The sequence below is a fragment of the Mauremys reevesii genome, linkage group 2, assembly GCF_016161935.1.
Source record: "Mauremys reevesii isolate NIE-2019 linkage group 2, ASM1616193v1, whole genome shotgun sequence".
Classification (NCBI taxonomy): domain Eukaryota; kingdom Metazoa; phylum Chordata; order Testudines; family Geoemydidae; genus Mauremys; species Mauremys reevesii.
Genome location: NC_052624.1, coordinates 146,878,899 through 146,902,185, shown reverse-complemented (window position 1 = coordinate 146,902,185; position 23,287 = coordinate 146,878,899). Strand labels below are relative to the sequence as shown.

General features: G+C 62.8%; 1 protein-coding gene across 15 annotated transcripts in view; it reads right to left on the bottom strand.

Annotated features, from left to right (window-relative positions):
* Positions 1 to 253: 253 nt before the first annotated feature.
* CAMK2B (calcium/calmodulin dependent protein kinase II beta) overlaps positions 254 to 23,287 on the bottom strand; it is a 147,063-nt gene continuing 124,029 nt past the window's right edge. For 3 of the 15 annotated variants that reach the window (XM_039522167.1, XM_039522166.1, XM_039522170.1), the window contains 9 exons: positions 21,949 to 21,993; positions 12,288 to 12,336; positions 9,239 to 9,367; positions 8,042 to 8,164; positions 6,556 to 6,669; positions 2,831 to 2,906; positions 2,427 to 2,521; positions 1,527 to 1,761; positions 255 to 987 (listed from right to left, as the gene is read on the bottom strand). In XM_039522167.1, coding sequence (XP_039378101.1) covers positions 1,529 to 1,761; positions 2,427 to 2,521; positions 2,831 to 2,906; positions 6,556 to 6,669; positions 8,042 to 8,164; positions 9,239 to 9,367; positions 12,288 to 12,336; positions 21,949 to 21,993 — 864 coding nt within the window. In that variant the 3' untranslated portion in view covers positions 255 to 987; positions 1,527 to 1,528. Of the gene's footprint in view, positions 988 to 1,526; positions 1,762 to 2,426; positions 2,522 to 2,830; positions 2,907 to 6,555; positions 6,670 to 8,041; positions 8,165 to 9,238; positions 9,368 to 12,287; positions 12,337 to 21,948; positions 21,994 to 23,287 lie in introns of all 15 variants that reach the window. The other 12 variants (XM_039522163.1, XM_039522161.1, XM_039522165.1 and 9 more) reach the window with 8 other exon arrangements.

The following is a 23,287-nucleotide window of genomic DNA, read 5'->3' as shown; positions in this document are numbered from 1 at the left end:
TCTCCACTTCGAGCTTCCCTGCCCGTCCCTGCCCATCCCTCTAGAAATTCAGTGTCTGGCACTAGCCAAGAGAGAGGCCCTGGTGTGTCACCCCATGCCAGGCCTCCAAGCGCCGCCACCCGGGGACCGTCCTGAGCAGATCCAGGCACAGCCGCACCACCACCAGCAGCCCTTAGGGGTCTGGGGTGTGGGTGCATCTCACAAGCTCTAGGCCTTGGCAAGAATTCGGCACATCTCCACTTCACGACACTCCCTTCTCCCCCAACCCCCCTCCCCGGGTCGGCGGTGTGTGGGGAAAGCCAGCCGTTGGCTAGCGGGGGACGGGGTGAGGATCCAGGCCCAGCAAAGCCACGGCTCCAGCGACCAAACCCACCAAAGAAGAAACGAACGAGGCGTCCGAAGAATAGTAATGTCATCGTCATCAGAACAATCCACAAGCACAACTAGAAGGGGAAGATCCGGGGAAGCCCGAGCGCTCGGGAGCAGAGTCCGCTGTCGAGGAACGGTTCGAAAAACAGGTCACAGATGTCCAAGCGCAAACACGACCACGGGACACGACCACGGGGAAGGTCCATGCTTCGACAGAGAATGCAAGTCGTCTCGGCGGAGCGCCGCTCAGTGCAGGGGCGGGCAGCGCGGGGGGCGGGCGGCGCGGGGCTTTGGAAGGAAGGTTTGTATCAGAGTCGGAACAGTTTCATCGCAACACCTGCTCACCTGGCTGGACGGACACGGGGGGCAGGGACGGGGGTGGCTGGGTCTGGAGAAGTCACGGCTGGGCTGGGCTTGGGGTGGGGTCGGGTTGGTTTTTTTTTGTTGTTGTTTTGTTTTTTTTTGTTGGTATTTTTCTGCAAACACAGGCACTGGAAACGGGCAGGGGAAGGGGGACACGTGCATGCGGGCGCGTGCTTGGCACCGCTGCTCCCGGCTAGCGGCTCAGCTCAAATCACCATCTCCTTCGGGATGAAACCAAAACAGCCAGCGGTAGCTCTGCAAGACACAAACACACACATGCCGTGGGCCAGGCCTGCGCCAGGACAGCCACCGGTGGAGACGCGGCGAGAGGCCACAGGAGTTCAGCCACACCGGCTCTTCTGGCTGCAGAGCTGCGTCTACACCAGGGTTTTGCTGGCATAGCAGGAGGGGCGTTTTGTCACTGTCCTAGCCAGGAGAGCTTCTTAGTGTAGACTGGGCCTGTGACCGGCTGCTCCTGCTGGGGGCTTCCACCAGAACCAGACCTGCTGACCCACCCCGTCGAGAGTCCCTCCTCGTGGGCACAGCCCTGTACGCAGAGGGATCCCTGCCAGCCCAAAGCAGGGCTAGGTCAGCAGGGGCTGGTTCCGGTCTCACTTTCCCTGGCAGCACTGTCAGTGGGGTGTGTGTGGTAGGTTGGGGGGGCTCTGGTTCTGATCCCACCTTCTCCAGAGCAGCACCGTGGAGAGGGGAGACCAGGGAGGTTCTGGTTCTGGTCTCACCAGCACCGGAGGGGGTGGGAGTGGGGGTGGGGGCCACTCAGGCTCTGCTCTCACCTTCACTGCAGCGGTGCCACGGGCGCCCCCGAGCAGTGGAAGTGGACGTTCTGCCACTTGCCGTCACGGCGGTGCCAGACGCGGGTCTCCTCGGACTGGCTGGTGCGGGGGCGGCCCTGCCCGTCGATGTACTGCGTCAGGCGGATGTAGGCGATGCAGGCGGCGTCCTCCCCGATCACGTGCACGTGGGGGTTCAGGATGGTCGTGTGGATGGGCTTGTTGTTTTTGGATAACACTGGGGAGGCAGAGAGCCGCTGTGAGCCGGGGGTGGCCTGCAGCCCAGAGCCAGCGGGATGGGCCCAAGGGACCAGCGGTGAGTCCGGGGCACGCGGCGACAGCCTGGGAGATGGTCTTGCGGGGTGGGGGGGCAGGTCATGGGGGGCCCTAGGGTGGAGGCAGCATTTGGAGGATCATGGGGATGGGGCAGGTCTTGGGGGCAGGGCTGTGGTGAGGCCCATTGGGTCAGAGCCAGGGGGTGAGGGGGTCTTGGCTATATCTTGCTCTGAGCATCAAATCCAGGGCCAGGGCCCAGCTAGAAGGACCCTGAGTGCTGAGCTGGGCTGGGCCGACAGGACCCCTGGGTGCCAAGCCAGGCCAGCCAGCAGGACCTCCGAGCGCCAAGCTGGGCCAGATGGCAGGCCCCCAAGTCCTGTGCTGTGCTGGCCAATACAACCATTGGGCTGGCTGCCAGGAACCCCAGGCACTGAGCCACGTTCGGCCAGCAGGATCGCCAGCCTCCCAGCCGGGTTGGCCAGCAGGACCTCGGAGCCCTGCGCTGGGCTGGCCAATGCGACCCCCGGGCACCGAGCAGGGTCAGTGGGAGCCTGGAGGCCGAGCTGGGCCGGCTGGCAGGACCCCTGGGTGCCAAGCCCCGCCCTGGCAGTAGGAGCCCTCACTCACAGTTTTCGAAGTAGAATCTGTGGAAGTCCATCCCCTCGACCAGGTTGCCCAGGGCTTCGGGTTCGAATGACGTCAGGCCTGGGTCGCAGATCTTCCTAGAAGGGAAGAGCGGGGCAATGAGTGACAGGGCAGGGCACCTGGCAGCACCCCAGCCCCACCCAGAGAGAACCCACTGCCCTATGGCCTGCACCGCCAGCCGCCTCCGCCGAGACCCCCATGCCGGCCTGGCAGGAGGCTGCCTCGGTGCCCGTCTTCCCACCCAGCGCGCAGGGCCCCTCCGCCCCCACCTGGGCTTGGGTTCCCCAAGGGCCTGCCTTGGCTCACAGCATGGCACGGGGGGAGGACCCAAGCCCAGGCCGCCCGCAGAGCCCCGCGCCCAGCACCGCTCTGCCCCGGGGACTCACGCGTAGGCCTCGAAGTCCCCGTTGTTCACGGCCTCAATCAGCTGCTCGGTGATCTTGATGATTTCCTGCTTGCGGGCTGCAGGACGGAGAGCGGGGGGTGTCAGCAGGGGGTGGGCACTGGGGGGAGCCCCTGGCCCCCTGGGCCAGACCTGGCAGTTACCCATGGGTGGCCAGGCTCACCACGACCCACAGGCTGCTGGTTCAGGGCCACGCCCAGCCCACGAGCAGCCCCCTTCTGCCCCGGCTGAGGCACTGTGTGTGTGGGCACATACGGGGGGAGCCCGTTCTGGCACTGCCTAGTGGGCACCCCCAGGGCTTCTGCCTCCAGGGCCGACAACCACGCACCGCCTACCAGAGCAGCAAGCCCTGAAAAACCAGTCAGCTCTAGCCCCTTCCTCACACCCTCCAGGCCCAGCCCCCTAACTCTACCCTGCCCCATGCCCACAGCCCCCCTGTGCCCCAGTTCCAGCCCAGGTCCAGAAACCTCCCATGCCCCATTCCCAGCCCGGTAACCCTCTGGTGCCCCTTGCCCAGCCACGCCCCATAACCCTCCTGCAGCCTGTGCTCCAGGCCTCCCCCCGTTGCTGTGAAGCAGGCCTGGGGGGGAGGAAAGGGGCCTGGGAGATGCCCAGGTGACCCATTTAGCTCAGTGCCCATGCATTATGCAGTGGAGCCGTGGCTCAGTATCCTGCCACGGCTGGCTCCTCGGAGCAGCGCTCGGAAACTTCTGGCCTGCCCTGTGGCATCCATTTCCTGCCCCCTGCCCCCGCTGGGATCCCCCCTCCTTCCCCACGGGCCAGCCAGCCCCGCCCTGCCGTGCTGGCGCAGAGCGGAGCTGAGCCTCTCCCGGGGGCACGGGTTGGGGTCAGGGCATCACAGTGGGGTGAGCGAGGGGCGATGCAGGCCCCGAGACACTTCAATCCAGTGCGGCGGGGGGGTGGGGTGTCTAACCCCTCTCTAGCTGGCACCCCCAGCCTCGAAGCTGCTGGGGGCCTGGAGCCTGCCCCAGAGGGGCTCTTCTCGCCAGGCACCCCAGCTCCCCTTTCTCTCGCTGTCTGGCCACGGTCCCTGCTCGCCCACAGAACAGCCCCTGCAAAGAGGGCCACGCGGGGACCCCCGTCCCTGCCCAGCACAGCGGGGGGAAGGGCTCCAAGGGAGGCACCAATGCCGATGGGAGCAAGCGCTCACTCAGTGCCAAGGCAGAGAGTGCCCCACCTGCAGCGCGCAAGGCCTGGGGGCCAGCCGGCCTGCACGGAGGGGTTACAGGGTCATGGCCCGTCTCGTCCGGGCTCCTGACTGCATCAGTGGCCAGCATCAGACGGTTCAGCAGAAGCCAACAGGGGCAGATGGGGGCTAATCCGCCTCCCACATAAATCTCCCTCCTGAGGCTGGTTTTAGCTCCGAAGCACGAGGTTTGCTATCCCTTCCCAAATCTGCTGCCATTAACTGTGCCAGCTTTGGAGGTTCTTGTTATCCACACAACCGGCCAATCCCTTTGGCCTCAACTGCTTCCAGTGGCAGGGGGTTCCACCGGCTAACTGTGTGGACAAGCATCTCCCTTTATTGGTTTTTAATGTCTGTGTTCCTGAATGGCGCCTTGTTCTTGTGTTTGGAGACGGGAGACCAGATGCTTCCCCTGCTCTACCACAGCCATTGTTTTCTATGCTTTTATCCTGGCCTCTCTTATTTGTCGCCTCACGAAGGGAAACAAGTCCAGTCTTTTCAATCGCTCGTCCCAGGAGCATTAGGCCAGGCCTTGTTCCTTCCCATTGTGCACTGAGACAGGGGGGGCCTGGTCCTGCCCACCGGAGCCAGATGGGGCCGCCCCACTGATTTCTAGTCTTTTTCGGCAGAGTTTAAGAAAGCCCCTAGACGCCATATGGCCCGGTGGAGCCAGGCTGCGTGTGAATAGCATCCAGGGGCTGGGTGGCTGCCCAGCGTCTCTGGGCGGGGCTGCGTGGGGCACTGACGGCTCGGTTATTAGTTACTAGTCATGTTACTGGAGCCCCAGCCCAGGTACCCAGCTCAGGCTGATAACACCGCTGTGGTTAGAGCAGGAGAGCTCCCCACAGGGGGACACTGACCCCAGGGCTGGACCCTCAGGACAGCCGATGGCTGTGGGCTTCTCCTGGCTCCCTTGGCCGGAGGAATGGGGATGCTGGCTCCACTGGAGAGGGACAGGATGAACGAGGCCTGGCCCAGCCCGACAGGAACATCCAGCAGGGACTTTTACACACACACACACACACACACACACACACACACACACACACACACACACACACACACACACACACACACACCCCAGAGGGACCTTCCCGGGGGCAAGCCCCTCCCCCGTCCTTTGCCCAACAGACTCCCAACCCCAGAGCCTGCACCTTGCACCCATCCTTCTCGCCTGGGTTGGTCGGGCCCCTCCATGCGACTGCCCCACTGCTGAAATCCCCAGCCTATGGGGCTTCCCCCACAGGCCCCGGACTCTGGGGCTCACTCTCTCCCCCAGACCCAGGTGCTACACGCTGTGCTCTCCTGGCCAGCCCCCAGACCCGCTCACTCTCCATCCCTGCCCCTGCTCTGGCACCGACCCCCTCCACAGCGTGGGCACAAGAGCCTTCTCCCCTGCAGCCTCCCTGCATCGCTGCCCTCATTTCCAACGGCACCTTTGTTCCTCCCGCACCCAGCCCCTCCCGCTCAGCACCACGCGGCTCATGCCACCTCTGGGCCCGACTGGACACCAGGGTCCCAGCCCAGGGCCTTGATGCTTCCGAGGGGTTGAGCCCCTGCGGTGTTCACACCACGCAGACGGGAGCCAAACTAGGCCCCCCCGAACGGCGCCAGGCTGTGGCCATATCAGAACATCAGCCCTGCCCTGCGGGAGGGACCTTGCGCCCTGGGCCCCAGGGTGAACAGCTCACACCCTCTTGGGCTCAGCCAGCCAGCACTAGTCCTCCTGGCCCCCCTCTGTGCCCCGCTCTCCTGCCCCGGGTCTGCCCCCCACCCTGAGTTAGTTCAAATTCCTGCCCCTCCGCAATAGCTCCGGCTAATTGTCCTCGGCACCCAGCACAGCCTTCAGGAGAAGGGTCTGTCCCCACCCCAGCCAGCTCCAGAGACTCCCCAAATCCTTCCCCGGCCCCAGCCCTTACCTGTGAGCCTGCCGGTCATGGCTGTGCCACGCAGCTCTCCTCCCTGCTCAGCTCCCCACCCCTGGCTTGGCAGCTCCCATTCCCCGTGCCTGCCCCTGGCTGCGAGCTGTCAGCCAGCCCTGTAAATGATCCACGCCGGGACTCCCAGCGCCCGAGACACCTGACTCTCCGGTGGCTGGGCAGGAGCCTGGAGCCCAGCGCTCACGGGACGCTGGAGACAACCATGAACTGTCGGCACCCGAACAGCAAAATGCCCCTCCCGCCAGCATACGTCTGTGCCAACACCCCTCAGTCCTGACTTGCAGCCCCCTGCTAGCCCAGCCCTGGGCTCCCCGTCTCAGCTCTGCCGATGCCCCTCACTCCTGACCCAGCAGCCCTATCTGATAGCCTCGCTCTGCCCCCCGCAAGTCTGCCAATGGCCCTCCATGCTGCTGTGCCAACCCGCTGGTTCCCACATGGGCATTGCGGACGGGTTTGGGCTCCGTGCCAGGAGAGCACATGCGGAGACCCAGCCCCGAGGTGGCTGCCAGGGCAGATTTCAGGGCTGGAGGCAGATCCCCCTCCCCGAGCCCTGTTACTTACGCAGGGGAGGCAGAGGGTTCATGATGGCTGGAGATGGGCAGGGCTGGCTGACGGCAGTGTCCGGGGGCCCGGAGCCCCTCCTCACTGTGTTCAAAAGGTCAGAGAACCTGGTGGCTGGGCCGGGACGGCCAAGAGACGGGTGAGACGATACATGGAATGGAAAAGTGACACGGGGAGGTGCACAGGGAAGGGTGGGATTCAACTGGCCTGGGACACATGCCTTCCCCGCTGGACCCGAGGCCAGGCAGAGCCCCTCGGGCGGAGGTGTCTCCCCAGCACCTTCCTGCCGAGCAGAGGAGCCGAAAAGGAGAGAGCGCTGGTTGTTTTTACATTCAAAATCCAGCTCTACGGAGCCTGGGAGCGAGGTGCCAGGGAAAGGTTCGGGAAGCGGGGGGCTGGTGAAATCCCCCCCGCTGTTGTTTATTGCCCTAGTAATGCACTGGGGAGCGCATGTTCCTGGCCCCCCCTCGGTGCCCGACCCGCCGGGATGAGTTTGTTCCAGCCCCAGCTCGTGTTTTAGCTCTGGAGGGCCCCTGTGCTGGACACAAATGGCCCTTCCTTGGTGGGAGATGCAGACCCGAGAGCCCCACGTCCCCCTGCAAAGAGATCCCCACTGAGTCAGGGACCAGCCTGCTTCTAAAGGCAAAAACCAGCGGGAGAAACCTTGACAAGCAAAACCCACCTGCCCTACTTGCTGTTGGCACCATGCGGGAAAGGAGCGAGGGGCACCAGCCGTGCCCCCCTCTGGGGAGCGCAGCAGCCTGCATGCAGCTGTGCTCCATGTGCAGGGCTCATGGCGCAGCATTGCCAGGCGGGCGCCGTGGAGCTCAGCTCTGCAGTGGGCATGGGGTGGGCCCAGTGTTCCCTTTTATCCGAGCGAAGGGTGGCCGGAGTCCAGCTCTTGGTCTGGGCACCATTGGGCAGCAGTGAAATGGGGGTGGCAGATGCCTACGTTGGGCCCTATCCAGCCCTACCTTGGCGAGGGGCTGCGGTGGGCATAACTGCCCTGAAAGGGGCCGCTCAAGCCAAAGGAGACAGAGCATGTCTAGAGGCCTCTGCTTTGGCCAGGAAGAGGGCCAGTGATTGGGTCCCATTGGTAGCCCAATCCTGGTGGGCAGGCATGACTAGAACCTGGGGCCGTTGGATGAGGGGGGGGTGCCCAGGCTGAGAGCGGTGGCAAGGCCTGGGGGGGGGCAGGCCCCTGCTGGCTGCCCTGGAACAGCAGGCTCAAGGCTGAGGCGAAGGGGGTCTGTACAAGGAGGGGAGACCCCACAAGCCGTGTCCAGCTCGGCCTCCACACACAGAGCACAGAGCAAATGCCCAGCCCTCAGACTAGGAGCCCCGAGGGAAACTAGCGAAGGGGCAGGTGAGCCGTAGCCCCCACCGAACGCAGCCAGGAGGCACCCGATGCACGACTGCCCCGGTCTGCCCAGAGCCTCCAGTGCCAAGCCACAGGCCCCACCCCGCCCCGAGCCCTGCTACTTACACTGGGGAACAAGAGGGGTCGCCACGGCTGGGCAGGGCTGGCTCCCGGCAGGCCGTGGCCCCTCAGCGTCTGGGGGCCCGGAGCCCTTCCTCACCGTGCTCAAAATGTCAGAGAACTTGGTGGCTGGTATGGGACAGACGAGAGAAGGATGAGGAGAGAGGTGGAATGGAAGCGTGACGGAGAGGAGGAGTGCAGGGAAGAGCCAAGAACGCCTGGCTTCGAACCCCAGCCCTGCAACTGACTCGCTGCGTGGCTTGGGCAGCCCCTTGCCATTCTGGGGATGGTCATGATTAGCCGACCTGCTCCTTTGATCTGTGTCTGTACAGCACCTGGCACGGTGGGGTCCTGGGCCATGCCTGGCGCATGTAGACGTGCCAGTAATATAAATAGTAATAGTGACCTCTCGTGCACACTGGAACGCTCTGTGTAAGTCTGGAGACTGGTATTGGGCCGATCAATAGGAGGGAGCGATCCTGGCAAATCCAGCTTATAACACTGCTGTTTGGAGGGGCGCAAGGCCCTGGAGGGAGGTGGCAGCTCTGCTCCCCTGGGGTTTAGGGGAGAGTTCACGCAGCATCCCAGGGAAAATGCCGGTTGAGTTCAGTCAAGTGCTGCAGGAATGGACCAAGGGCAGAGACGACAGGGAAGAGGGCACGCTGGGGAATTGGGGAAGCATGGCCAGGGCTTTAGCGCGAGTCTCGCGATGGTTGCTCTCTCTCTTGAAGCCCCAGCTCCTGGAGGCAGGTGATTACCAAGCAGAGGCTCAGCTTTTCTGCCACAAGCAGCACCTTCCTCGCAGTGGTGGTTGCGGAGAAAAGCTTGGCAAGTAACCCAAGCCAGGTAACCTAAAGGCTCAGAAACTAGGCAGCAAAGAAATGGAACCCAACCTTCACTGGTCCTTTTTAAAAAAAAATCTCAGTCAGATGTGACGAGGCCGAGCTCCGGATTCTGAGGGCCTGGTTCATTCTGTTTGATTGTCTCACGCCGGCATCACTGTAACGTGAGCGTCTCCGGGAGCCGGGCCTTCCAGGAAAACTGCATCCATTGCAAGGCTGGCTCTCAAACTGTGAGAGGTGGCAGATCCTTCTCTCTAGCTTGGCTCCTGGACACTAGGACCTCCTGCCCAGGGCCCAAGGGACAGGCATCTGCATGGCTGATTATTCTGCCACAGAGGCACCAGTCACACCCGCTACTTACGCTGGGGAGGCGGAGGGTTTGTGACAGCTGGAGATGGGCAGGGCTGGCTGGTGGCAGGTTGCAGCCCTTCGGCGTCCAGGGGCCCCGAGCCCCTCCTCACTGTGAATAAAATGTCAGAGAACCTGGCAGCTGGGATAGGACAGACAAAAGAATGGAGAGAAGGATGAGAAAACAAATAGAATGGAAAAGCAGCAAGACAGGAGGAAAGCAGGGGAGAAGCAGGTGTGGGAGGAGCAGGTGTGGGAGGAGGTCTGTATTGATTTCCAATAGCAGGGCTTCCATGGAGCTGTCAGGGGCAGGGAGCGAGGCCATGGACTTCGCGGTGCTAATTTCACTCTAAGGGCCCTTGTTATTAATAACACAACCAACGTGCCGTGGCAAAGCCCCTCGGTGCCACAAGGGGGTGACAGGCTCTGTGGTGCTAGCCCAGGTCGTCTCCTTGTGGCAGGAGGCAGAAGATGGATTCGTCCTCCAGAACTCACCCCTGCATCCCAGTGTGGGTTAGGGGTCGGGGGCAGGTGATGGTCGGAAAGGAAAGGAACGCTGAACACGCTAAATGCAGACCATGCTCCAGTGCTGCCCAGCTGAGCTGGCACAAAGGGAAACCCTGCCCTGGTGCAGGCAGCCCCCATGACCAGGCATAGGGCTCGGTACCAGCTGCGGGCAGAGTGGAGACCGGAAGGGACGTGGCAGGAGCAGACGAACGGTGCAGCGATTTTGCACCATTTGCAAAGGCCCAGAGGCCAGGGTGGGATTTAGGGCAGCCGTAGCTTGCTCCAGGGTGAAGTGGAGGGGACGTATCTGCCCCTGCAGCTGCTGAACAGAGGGGAGATGTGGGGCAGAGAGGCTGGGTTACTCCCTGCCCTCTAAGTGCCATGTCCTCGGCACGGCTAGCCATTATAATCCCCTCCCTAACCTGGATCCCGAGCGAGGCCTGCCCTGTGTCCGCCCACATGACAGCGCTCCTGCCTGAGCCTTGGCAATATTCTGCTTCCCAGCTGCGTCCCTAGGGGGCACTGGATGTGGGCACCTGCCGGATGCCCTACACAAGATGGTAAAGCCCCACAAGTTCCCCCCGGGGCCAAGGCAGGGTGGTTCCCCACAGGACATTTTCTAGCGCTCCAGTCACGAGAACACATGGGATGGGAGAGTGGCTGGATGGGCTCTGTGGGACCTGGCCCTGCACGGCGACACACCCTGGACGAGCAGCCCAGGTAGCTTCCACAGGGCTCTTGGCTGGGGGGGGTGGGGTGGGTGAGGGAGCGGATACAGCAGGAGAGGATGAGCTCCCAGGGAAAGGAGGAACACTGGCTTTAAAACCGAAGGCTGGGGAGAGATGACATAGTGGAGCTCCGAGGGGGCGTGAATACAGAGAGAGACCGGATGGCACATGGAGGCCCCAGGCGGGAGCCAGGACTCCTGGGTTCTATGCCCGGCTCTGAGCCTGACCCCCTAGGTGCCCCGTGGCACCGCCCGTAACAACTGATGGTGGTAACGCCCGCTCTCTGATGTGGGGCTGGTGCCCGGAGCCCTGCCAGAGGCTGCAGGGACGCTGGCCAGGACCCCGCAGCCCAGGTACCAAGGGCGCAGGTGCTGTGGAATGGCAGAGAAAATCAGGTTGAAAACCAAGTCCCAAAACCCTGCAGGAAAAGGGGATGTCGGCCTGGATACCTGGGGAAAGTCTCAGCTTGGACCAGCTCATCGCTGGCCAGGCACAGGAGAAGAGCCCAACTGCACCCACACCGGCCTGCAGCGAGAGCTAGCCCAGGGCATGCAGAGGGACTCTGGCCCGGCCCGCCCCCGGGCCACACAAATAGCACACCCTGTCCTACCTCCTACCCCTGGCACACGCACAGCAAGCCCCATCCCAGACCTCCGCCCCGGCACACGCAGAGCGACCCTGTCCCAGACTCACCCCCACAGCATACGCAGAGCGACCCCGTCCCAGGACCGCCCCCCTGGCACACACAGAGCGACCCTGTCCCAGAACTGCCCCCCGGCACACGCAGCGTGACCCTGTCCCAGACCCCCCTGCGGCACACACAGAGTGAGCCCCCTCCCAGAACTCCCCCCCCGGCACACACAGAGTGACCCTTCCCAGACACCCCCCCCCAGCACATGCAGAACGAGCCCCGTCCCAGAACCGCGCCCCCAGCATAAGCAGAGCGAGCCCCGTCTCAGACTCCCCACAGGTTCCACAGACTGACTGTGCGTTGTGCGGAGAAATACTTCATTTTGTGTGTTTTAAACCTGCAGCCTCTTAATTTCATTGGGTGACCCCTAGTTCTTGTGTTATGAGATGGAGTAAATAACACGTCCTTATCTACTTTCTCCACACCAGTCATGATTTTATAGACCCCCCTTAGTTGTCTCTTTTCCAAGATGAAAAGTCCCAGTCTTCTTAATCTCTCCTCATACAGAAGCTGTTCCATGCCCCTAATCATTTTATTGCCCTTTTCTGAACCTTTTCCAAGTGCAATATATCTTTTTTGATCAGGGTGACCACATCTGCACACAGTATTCAAGGTGTGGGTGTACCATGGATTTATACAGAGGCAGTATGATATTTTCTGTCTTATTATCTATCCCTTTCTTAATGATGCCCAACATTCTGGTCGCTTTTTTGACTGCCACTGCACATGGAGTGGATGTTTTCAGAGAACTATCCACAGTGACTCCAAGATCTTTCCTGAGTGGTAACAGCTCATTGAGACCCCATCATTGTATAGATATAGTTGGGACTCACCCATGGAATTCAACTCCTGGTCCTCTCCACTGACTCCTGCCAGTTCCGAGCAGCGGCACTGCCCAGGCTGGGGGAACCCCTCCAAGCTGGCCCTAGATCCCACTGAATTGAAGTGTCTCTGGTTCAATGTCCCCTCTCCTGTCCCAGTCCCATCTTCCCCAGCCCCCCATTCTGCCCCCTCACTGGGCAGCTCCCAGCCGACCCCACAGCCGCCCTTCTGGCTGATCACTCAAGGCTGCTAACGCAGAGACGCCAGCTGCCAGGCACTGCCCACCACACCTTGATGCCCGGCAGGGCTGTTACCTTTCGTGTCCTCGTCCTCTATGGTGGTGTTGGTGCTGTCAGACGATTCCTGGGAAGACAGGTGGGAGGGAGAGAGACCAGAGACAGCGTTAGCCAGGGCTGGGCCAGGGTGACCCGGCGTCCGGGCCAGAGCCCCAGCACAACCCATGAGCCTCGTCCTGCGTCTGCCCCACACGTGGCCCCTCTGGAGTGGCCTATCAGGGCCCCACTCCTGTCCAAGGCTCTGGAGCTGGGAGTGACGCTCAGCAGCACTGTGACGTGGCAAAGGCAGGACAGCTTTGCAAGGCAACCCCCTCCAGTACTCTCCCCCCCAGGCCTCCAATCCACGTCTGGGGACTTTAGGAAGATATATCTGCCCCCTTCCCCCAGGAATGGCCTGGAACAGCTGTGCCCACGATGGCAGCCAGGCACAATCTAGTCGGCTGAAGATCTGGCCGCATGCCCCTCACTGTGGTATTGGGGAGGGGAGCTCTGCTTGCCCTGAAGCTCCCAAGCGAGGCTAGCCCGGGGGGACTCAGGCATGGCTCACGGTAGCCAGGTCTCTCTTGAGGCTCCCACTCATGCCTCCTGCCTGCAGCCCTGCCCCTCCAGCGCTGGTGCAGCAGGAAAGGACGGGGAACGGTGCCAGGGACCCCTCGCAGCGCCAGGCAGGACTACTGGGGGAAATGCTGCCCTTTGACTCTGGGCCAACAGCCCTCCCCACGTATCACACCAGCCCTGAACAGAGACAGCGACCGGCCCGTCTCGCTGCCATCACGGGGTTGGGGGAAACCAGGTTTCCGGGGCACCTCCGGAGCAGCATGTGCCGTCAGCGCCGGGCTCTGAGCCGTGCCAACGAAAACGGGCAGGAAGCGCCCAGGCGGGGCCAAGGCTTTGGCTTCGTGTCTAAAGGAAAGGGTCATCCAGGGGTGGGTCATCTGGCCACCAACGTACATCACCAAGCAGCGAAGGAGCCTGAACTCAAGCCAGTGCCCAAGGCTCCACCGCCATTACCAACGCTGAGAGCTAGCCAGTCCCTTCAGCAAACCCGTGCGCCAGCCCCATGCCCTGGCCTTCAGGAGGTGGTCAAGACCCATTAGATCGCCCGGTCTCCCCCGGGAGCCTTTGTAACCATGCTGCACACTATCGCTCCGCGGCCTTGCTATTCATACCACGTCTTTCACGCTCGATTGTTAGGCAATCGCCAGCCCTCGGGCCACAAGGTGGTGTGGGACACTGGAGAACCAGACCCAAGTCCCGTCTATGCCCTGACACCAGTTGCCTTCCCTTAGCGTGACTGAGATGTAGCTAATTATGGAGCATGGTGGGAACAAAGCCTTTTTCCCACCCGTTAGAGTAAAATTTTAAAATCCTCAAGCCACAGCCTGGCCAGGGAAAAGGCCCTTAAACCTCCCATCCTCTTCAACTGGAATAGAGACGCCGCCTTCCCTCTGAGCGAGACCAGTTGCCAAGTTTTCTATCCAGGGAAGAACCACCTGCATGGCAAGGCCTTCTGGTGCCACCTGGACAATTAGACAAAAAGGTCTCTGGAGAAAATAGGGCAGGTCCTGCTTGTTCCACCTTCCCTTGTTCGTCCACTTATGCGGTGAGTAAAGCGGCTAAGAGGTTGCCTGCCTGCTCATTTTTCTCAGAATAATTTCTGCAATGCACAAAGGGGAACAAAACCGAGTGTGTGCTCCCTGTTGTTTCCATGTGATGTAGAAAGCAAGCCCGTCTGCCCTGGAGTCTCTGCGGCGCCTGGCGCCCTGGCCGGATTGCGACAGCACAAATCAGAGCAGAGTGACGCTCAGTGAACTAAGGGGGGTTTCGCGCTGTTCAGCCTCTTTACGTCAGGTTTGTTAGTGTCTGTTTAACTCAAGCCATCCAGAAGCACCTGAGAGAAAGCAGGACTCTGTTGCAAATTCAAACAGATCCTACAGTTCCATCCTGCATCGGCTCATAAAAGACGGTTACTCACCTGTAGTAACTGGTGTTCTTCGAGATGTGTTGCTCCTATCCATTCCATGTAGGTAGGGCGCGCGTGGTGCTCTCAGGAACATTTTACTCCTTTTTCCTCTAGGGCAGCGCTGCGCCTGGTAAGCGCGCGGCGCGCGCGATATATACCCCACCCCGGCCCCCTCCTCCCCCCTCTTCTTCTCCGCTCAGCCGACAGTGGGAGAGAGGAAGGGAAGGAGGAGTGAGAGCAACATCTCAGGCACAACAGCACACACTACCACAGAGTAACCTTTTTGAGTTTCTTGCTCTGATTGCTCCTATCCATTCCTTCAAGCCATTCCATGTAGGTGATTCCCGAATGTTGGCGAATGGCGGAGGTAATAGTAAAGAGCGTGTGTAGTGCTCGTCTGCTCTGCACTGCTGCACTCTAGACTGCTGCACCAGCGTAGTGGGAGGGCGAAGTATGTGGCGAAGACATGGACTGGATGACAGATGTCCTGGGATGGGAGCGTGGGCGCGGCCGCTGGCTGGCGGGCGGGCGGCATGAGTCGGTGTGCGGCAAGGACGCGCACGCTCGCGCCAGCAGCAATGCAGTAGGGAAGAAATCTCGTGAAGAAATCCGAAGAGAAGAAACAATGCGCTCCATAATGCGCTCAAAAAAAGAGGGAGCGCGGAAGGACTTAGGAAGGACTTAGTAAGGCGAATGTAAAGGACGACGAGGGTGTGGAGTTGCTGGTGTGGGAGCTGCGCGTGAGGAAAGCGTCTGAGAAGAGGGAGAGAAGAGGCGAAGAGAGAGATGAAAACCTTGAAGCCAGGCCAGATGTGGAAGAGCCGAGGCTGCCGCTGCACGAAGGCCGGATGGGGACGGGAAGACGGTGTGGTGGGTTGCGCGGGCGTCGCGCGGATTGGGGCCGAGGGGGTCCACGCGAGGAGGGAGGCAGGAGATGGAGGCGAGGCGGAGAGGCCAGAGCAGCAGGGCGGGCGGGGGGCTGGGGTGAGAGGGACGGAGGGCGTGGCGCCGCGGGCGCAAAGGGCCGGGAGCCAGAGCAGAGGAAAGCGAGACAGTGCGGGGCCGAGGCGACCATGAGGCAGATGGAGGAGGCAAGCGCGCCGGCCAGGCCCAGGCGCGGAGGGCGAGACGCGCCATCGAGATTCCCTCCTTACGAGTACAGACCTTGGTCTGGATCGGAGGGAGGGACCAGAGACGACCGGGAGACGGGGGGGAGAAGGAGAAGGGTTTTGCAGATAGAGAGAGCAGGGTGGCAAGGGCTGCTTTCTTCAGGAGAACTTAGGCGTGGACGGTTTGTTTCCTTCCAGCGTTCAGGAAACTTGCTGCTGGAAGGGGAAACCTCCCAGGGACTGCAGGTCACCAGGCTGACCGCAGGCTGCTGCCTGGGCTGCAGCTGGGGGATGGTGCGAGAGCCGGGTCGGGGAGATGGGATCCGGATGGTATACGAGTGGGAATGGGACAGGGATCTCGGGGGGAATGGAGCAGGGTATACCCTGCCGTCTCCGGCCAGGCAACCAGGGCGGCCTGCGCCGGAGCTGTCCTCGGGAAGTAGGGGAGGAGTGGCAGACTGGCAGGGAAGGCGGGAAGGGAGAGAGGGAGTCGCGAGACCGGAACAGAACCGAGGAACGATGACAGAGATCGGAGAGAGAGCACTGTCCTGATGGAAACAGGAATCCTGAAAGTTGGTCCTGGGCAAAAACAGGTCTATTTGGAGAAATCCCACCTTGGAAGATGGTGTGGGGCCAGCGGGGTCTGGGACCACTGCAGAAGCGGGAAGCCGCGCTGACGCCGGGTACGCGTTCTGCACGAGGGCCTGCAGACACACTGAAGCGGGCGACGAGGCCAGCCCACACAGCAGAGAGAGAATATCGAGCCTCCACGTCGACAGGACAGGGCGGGCTCGGTCCCGCCCCTGTTTGTTCAGATAGAACATGGCTGCCGGCAGTACACCAGTTCCCGAACGTTGATGTGCGGGGGCGGCAAGCAAGACAGGCGAGAGTCTGTGTGGGAGGCTGCCTGCTGGTCGCGGGAGGATGTGCAGGAGCCGAGCATGCTGACTGTGCATCCAGCGCGGTCTCCCATGTGCCCCCCAGAAGGCGGCAGCCATGTGGTCAGCGCAGGTGGTCAGGGCGGAGGGGACAGGTGGCGACCGCAGATCCACCCTGCGCGGTGCACCCAGGGATGCGGGGTGGAGTGGGGTCTGGCGTGAAGTGACCAGCCACTCAGCGTCGCGGGGGGCCGTACCTCGCGGGTCAGCCACCCAGCAGGACGCGCAGGACCGGGGCGGAGCCTCAGCGGTCACAACAAGGGTCAGGCAGGTGTGGAGCAGCCGGCGAAGGGCGCAGAGGCCGGCCGTCGAGAAAGGAGGCAGGGTGGCTTGCGACGGGCCAGAGCCGCGAGGCGTCGGTGTCGCGGAGGCGCATGCGCCAGGAGGAGCGAGTCGAGGACGGTCGAGACCCTGGGCATGCGTGCTGGAGTGTGTGCAGTCGGGACTTCTGCATTGAGACAGCTGAGCTGGAGACCGCAGGGTGGAGGAGGTAGTTCTGACACCCTGTCCTGAGAGCGTGAGGCGGAGCGCCAGCGGAGCTCGAGACACCGCCGAGAGGAGGGCGACGATGATGGCGCGGCCACGGAGAGCATGCGGGCACCGCAGCACACTTGGTGAACAGGCCGGAGGGTAGGTGGGGGCGGTAGTCCATAAAACTGGCTGGTGTCTCGGGGGCCGTGGAAAGGCAGGGATAATGTGGGGTAAAATCATCATGAAGAGTAAGAAACTTTCATCTATTAAGCGGCAAAACAATCTCTTGTCGGGAAGGAGAAGGGGATCCTCCCTGTTGAGGGCAGGATCACTTGAGCTTCGGATATCTGTTGTTCAGCTGAGGAGGCCCCTCCTTTCACGCCACGCTTTTATCTTCTCGAGAGGGGATGACCCTGCTGATAGAGCACCTCCCCTGAGGCAGGGAGGGAGGCACTCCACGGGGCAAAGATGAGAAACGGAGGCCGCCTAGGAGGGCTGGGAGGACCCAGGGGGAGGAGGGGGTGCTGATGAGAGGCGGAGGTAGGGGTGGGGAAAAGGCGAGGGAAAAACTTGTCGGGATGAAAGATGGAGGACGGAGAAGTGCTGGGATCCTGATTGGGAACGAAAAAGCGGGGGGAGGGGCGAAGCGAAGAGGGGGCGAGCCCCGGGGAGAGGTGGCAGCGCCGAAAGGAGCCGGCGGGCGCAGCCGCGAGACTGACGCAAAGTGGGCGCGGCTGGCCTGCTGCCCGGGGGGTCCGCGCTGCGTGTTGCCGGCCCGGGCTTGTGGCACGGGCGGGCGGTAGGCGGCTGTTGGGCGCGCCTTTGCGGCCGGCCTCTGGTAATGGCGGCATCGCGGCGGCTCTCAACCCATCCTGGCCATTGGGGCCTCTCCCCTGAGAGCCCTTCGGGAGGTCCCCTGGCCTGGTGCAAGAGGAGGTCCTGGAGGGTGCCCTGGACTGTAGGGTGCCCTCAGGTGGTGCCGGGTTCAAGATTGTAGCCACGCAATGCGAGGGCTGCGCCCCGCGGCATCTCACCTCGGAGCTGGAGGCCCCTGAGCCTTTCTGCTCGCTCTGATTGATCTTCTGCAGGACGCTGGATAACTCCAAGTTGTATGAGCTACTGATTCCTGGCACCCCTGATGGTTAGCAGCCCAAGAGGATAAGGCCAAGCCCCCTAAAAGCGAGGGCCTCCTGGGATGCGTACAGACTCGGCCTGCCTGCCGAATAGGGCCACCGCCTGGCGCCCCGCCTCAGCGCGCCTGCCCGGGCCGCGCCGCCCGCGCAAGTGACCGTGTCGGTATCCGCCTCGCACCGGTGGGGGGACCAGTCTGATTGTGGGGTGGCGGGGGGGGGCGGGGTGGGCGGACGCCTTCGCGGGGCACGGGGCTTCCGCCGCGCCCGGGGCGTGGGGGCAACGGAGGAAGGATGCGACGAGACTGAGAGATACCGGTCTCGGTAGTGAGACGTTCTCCCTGGCGGGGCCGGAGGGGCGCCGGCGCTGCCCCTGTTCCTGGAGGGCACTCTGATTCGCCCTGTGGGCTCCTGACTTCTTGCACCTCGGCCCTGGGTGAGGCGATACTGAGGGTGATGCCTGGAGCCCACCTCCTCCTGCCCTGATGGCAGGCGGCCTGGCAGCGATCGGGGCCTCCTGGGGGCCCTGCAGGGCGGGCGGGGCTGGCTCAGCGCGGCGCTCACGCCACCTGGCACCCCTGGCGGGCGGCCGGGCAGCGGGGCTGAAGGGGCGGGGGCCCCGCCCGCGGGCCCACGGGGGGGAGGCAGCTCGACTGGCCTGTGCGGGGCGTGCCGTGAGCGGCTGGTGCCCGGGCCTGGCGCCCGGGGCACCCAATCCTGCCCCAGTCCACCCGGTGAGGCCGGGGGGGGTCCTGGCGGGTCCACAGGCCGGCGTGGAAATCCACTACGCCGCCTTGGGGTGAGGGCCGGGGTCGGGAGTCCAGGGTTCCAAGGGGGGCGGGCGGTGCGGGCGGTGCGCCGGGGTGAGGCGGTCGGCGCCGGCGTGGCGGGGTGGCTCGACCGCGCCGGCTGCGGGAGCGGTGCTGGCGGGAGTGCGGGCGGGAGGTGCGGGGGGCGGGAGCGGGTGCGGGGATCCGGGCGGGCGCGCCGAGGCGCCTCGAGGGAGGCGGGGCGAGCCGCGGGACGAGGCGGGGGCGCGGGCGGCTGGAGGGGGCGGCGGCGCCTGACTCGAGGGTGCGCTGCGCGGGGGAACGGGCGGCGCGTCGCGGGTCGCTGGACCGGCCCGCCTGCGGTGGCGGGCAGCGCTGCTGCGCGGCGAGCGGGAGGCGCGGCCGGGACGCGACGGTGCCCGGCCGCCCGCGGCTGCGACGGCGTCGATGGCTGGCGGGATGGGGCGAGATGGGGAGCGGAGGGGTGCGGAGCGCGCGCGCACGGCCGGCCGCCGACCGGGCACGGCGCGCGGTGTGCCCACGGTCGCCCGTCGCCGCACCGCGAGCCCGCAGGTCGCGGCGCCTCGCGCGGCACCGCGGCTGATCACGGGGATCGGTGCGAATCCCTGGGCACCGGCAGGGCGCTCTCCGCCGGCACCGGGGCCGCGCGCTGTCAGCTCTCGAGGCGAACGGTACAGCCATCCCACCGCGCGCACTGCCACGGGAGGCGCGCTCAGCTCTCGGCTCGCGCGTGCTGGCCGGGCTCGACGCTTCCTCCGGGCGGCGCCGGAGTCAGCGGTGCGGTGCGGCGCGGGCAGGAGCCCGGCCTCAGCCTGGCGCGCTCGCGCCGGCGGCTTCGGTGGTACGGAGCGCGTTTCTGGCCGGGTGTGCTTTGCGCGCTCGCGGTCGGGGTGAGCGAGAGAGGTTCCGGGCTGGGGCTTTCGGGGCCGCTCAGCGCGCCGGAGGCGCCTGGAGTCGCGCTCGCTCTCGCAAAGGCGCGCGGCGCATCGGGCTCGTCGCTGCGGAGGTCCATCGCCTGCTGGGCGCTTTGAAGCCCTAAGCCGGCAGAGTCTCTCTTGCAGGCTTTGCGGGCAAAGAGGCTATACGCGCAGAGCAAGGTGCGAGCGGCGCAGCGCCAAAGCAGACACAAAGGAACTAAGGTAACTAAACTCTAATCACACTAAAATACATGGCAACTGTAGGGGTGCTCGGGCAAGCCTAACACTATTAACACTAACTTGCAAAAGATGAAACCAGAAACAAAAGGAAGAAGCAAGCACTAAAGCTAACACACCGCCATGTGCCCACTAGAGGGACTACTAAACTGAGAGGACCTACTTACTAAAAGAACTGGCACACAACGGGGAAGACACTACTGGCTGCCCGCCGGAGCTGACGGGGTAAAAAGAATCCCCCTGGCTAGGACCTCCAGTGCGGCTTCCGCCAACCCCAGCACAGCTTAGTTCTAAGATGGAAAAAAGCAGCTTTTGGGACACAAGAATCCTGCCCCCGCCCTCCTCCCCCCGCAGCCTTTTTTATCCATCCCAGAGAACCAAACTGAGGGCACAGACCCAGCCATTGCAGGGCCCCTTTAAGAGACAAGCTCCTTAAAACCCAACTCCTTTCGGCCGCTGGGTGACTGGTGTGTGTGTGTGTAGCCCGGACGCTGGGGCCAGGCCCTGCTCTTTTTGTATTCCCCAGGTGGGGCAAAGGGAGCAGAGGTCCAGCAGGTACTGCTCGGGATGTACCAGTCCCTGGTGGGCACACAGCTGCCAGGGCCTTGATATACCGCCTGCCCTGGGGACACGCCAGCAGCTATGGCAGCATCCTGCTCTCCCGGTGTCGACACTGATTAGGAGTCGCTTCCCCGAAGTCAATGGGGCTGCGGTGGGGGCAGGACGATGGCGGAGGAAGCAGGCTATGGTCCACGGGGGTTCCCTGGAGCAGGCTACACAGCGCTCTCGGCTTGGGATCAGTCACTGGCCCTACAGACCGGGGTAAGGGACCCATCAGGCTATTTACAGAAGCTGCACAGGCAGGTGGAAAGTCCAGTCAAGGGGACACTGAGGCGGATACAGCGCAGGGGCAATGGCTTAGCTCCTAAGGGCCCGATCCTGCACACCCTCCGCCACAAATGCACTCCTCAGCGAGGCAGGAGGCTGCGGTGCCAGACAGCTGGGCCAAGCGGGCAGGAGGGGCCAGAGGGCAGGGAATTGCAAACTGTGAATCTGGCCCTACTGCAGCCGAACCTATTCCCCGCCCAGCTCTGCCTGTGCCCCCCGCCCCGGGGAGTGGGGATGGCCAGATGCACCGAGGGAATGAGTTGGAAGTCGGGGATGGAAAGGGACGATCAATCCCTGCAGCGGAGAATGGGTGAGGACGAGATGCAGGCTGGGGAGGAGGTGGGGGCTGTGTGAGACCAATGGATGAACGTGGCATGGAGAGAGTTTGTCAGTCCTCAGCCAGTCTCAGCTCTGGGGCTGTCTGCTCACTTGCCTCTCTGTGGCTGCGTTTGGAGCTAGCTCAGGATCTCTGCTCTTGGACTGGCTCCTCTGGGGTCAGAGCAGAGGCTCCCCACACCCCGCCCAACCCCAAGCAAGTGCCCCACTTCCAGCTGGCTGCCCATTGGGCCAGCGAACCCCCCACCCCCGGATGGCCAGGGTGAGGAGCACGCGGAGCGGCATGCACAGCATATGCCCTCTGAGAGGCAGCCAGTGCATGCTCCAAGCACGGAGCCCACTGCCCCCAGGGGGTTCTGAACCCCAAGCCACTAAGGCTGGAGCAGAATGGGTGGCAGAGCCCCCGGCTGGCATCTTCCCACCGACTTCAGGGGCGTTTGCGCCTGATTGGTAACAGTGCGGATGAGGAGGGGCGGCCCCTGCGGGGGAGGGGTGATCACTCGCTGTTAGCAGCAATTCCACAGGAGACGTGGTGGGAGCGAACAGCACAACTCCCACAAACTGCACTGGTGGCAAGGTTCCCCCCGCCCCAAGAGTCCCAGTGTATATCCAGGGTCTACCCTCCAGCCTGCTCGCCCACTGACCGCGCTCCGTCCCCGTGAGCTCTGCAAGGAGGCCGATGCCCAGCAGAAGCGTCTGATGGGCCAATCTGTTCCCCTGGACAGCTCCCTAAGGGGCACCCAGCTCCTGTGCTCTTACGCTCCAGAGAGACCGGAGCGCACTAAGGAGGAAAAGCCTGTGCCCGGGCTCTGTCCCCAGAGGTGAGAGCGCACAGCTGTGTCAGAACGTATCCAAGATCGCAACTGGGCCAAGGGCGAAGGAAAGACAGGCAGCAGTACCTTAATGCCGTCCACGGGGTTATGGATAACGGTGGTTTGAGGCTCCTACGGAAGAGAGACAGAGGAAGGAGAAGAGAGACAGAAAGGAAGGAAAAAAACAACACAGTAGTCGTTGGAAGAGAGGGAAAGACGGATCAGAAAACGGTGACAAGAACATGAAGGGGAGGGGGAAGACGGAGGGGGGACGGACCCAGAAGAGAGCAGGGAGGGGGGAGGATGGAGGGAGAAAAGCAAAAAGTAATTAGTTCAGCCAAAGGCAAATGATTAAAAAAAACAGAGAGTGGCAGAGTAAACCAGGAAGAGAGAAACGGGGTTGGGGGCTGGATCTCCATGAATGAAACTGAATCACAGCCCAAGCCATGGCGAGGGCGGCATGAGCATCTAGGCGAAGGTGGGGGTGGGAATGGAGAGTGTGAAGCTGAAATTGGATCAGAGCCTTCTGAGGCGGGGGGCGGGGGGAACGGCAGGAAGGAGGCAGGGCTGCTCCGGACCTGTGCTGCCAGCACCCCGATACAGGCTGCACCAGGGAGCCCTGCAAGTCCCCATGAGCCCAAGAGCAGCCTCGAGGGCAAGGCCAGCGCCATTCACAGGGAAGGGGCACCCTGCTCCAGATGCCAGCGGGAAGGCAGCTAGTTGCCCAAGCATGGAAGGAACGGCCCTTTAAATGCGCCTGTCTCTGGGGAGCGCTCTCAGCGATCATCAGCCAGCCCAGGTCTCAGCCCTGAAGGAGCCTGGTTCCAGACAGAGGGGAAGGGCCCTGCCGGCCCTCCAGCTGGGGGATCGTCTTTACTGCAACTTTGTGTTCGGGATGTGCGGCCCCCACCTCTCTCGCCACCCAAGGGCTTGCAGGTTGGCGGCACAGAGCTCTTACCTTTGCCGGAACATGGCGGGGTCGCAAGATGGGCTTGTGTCCGGGAACTTTACCATGCGCTTACCTGGGAGTAAAGGGAGGCTGGCAAAGCCCCCGTGTCTCATCAGACACACAGCTGGACTCTGGCACCATGTGGGTTCATATTGATGTAACAGGTATTGGAATGACCAGAAAACGTCTGGACCATTGAATGCTGATGAGCTGCTGCCTGGCTTAATGTTACTCATCATATGCCTGGTCCCCCCTGTGATGTAACACTTGAGCGGCTGGATCGTGAGCCTCGGTGAGTGTGCGAATCACCATGCAGGAGAGGGGCACGACAGAGTGCGAAGAGCTGGTCTTCCACAGAAATTGTCACGCTCCTCTGGAAAGCGGAGCCCCATGGACACCAGACTCTGTGTGTGTGTGTGTGTGGGGGGGGTACAACTGGGAACTCCCCATTTCCAGATCATTAGCAAAAGGACTCAA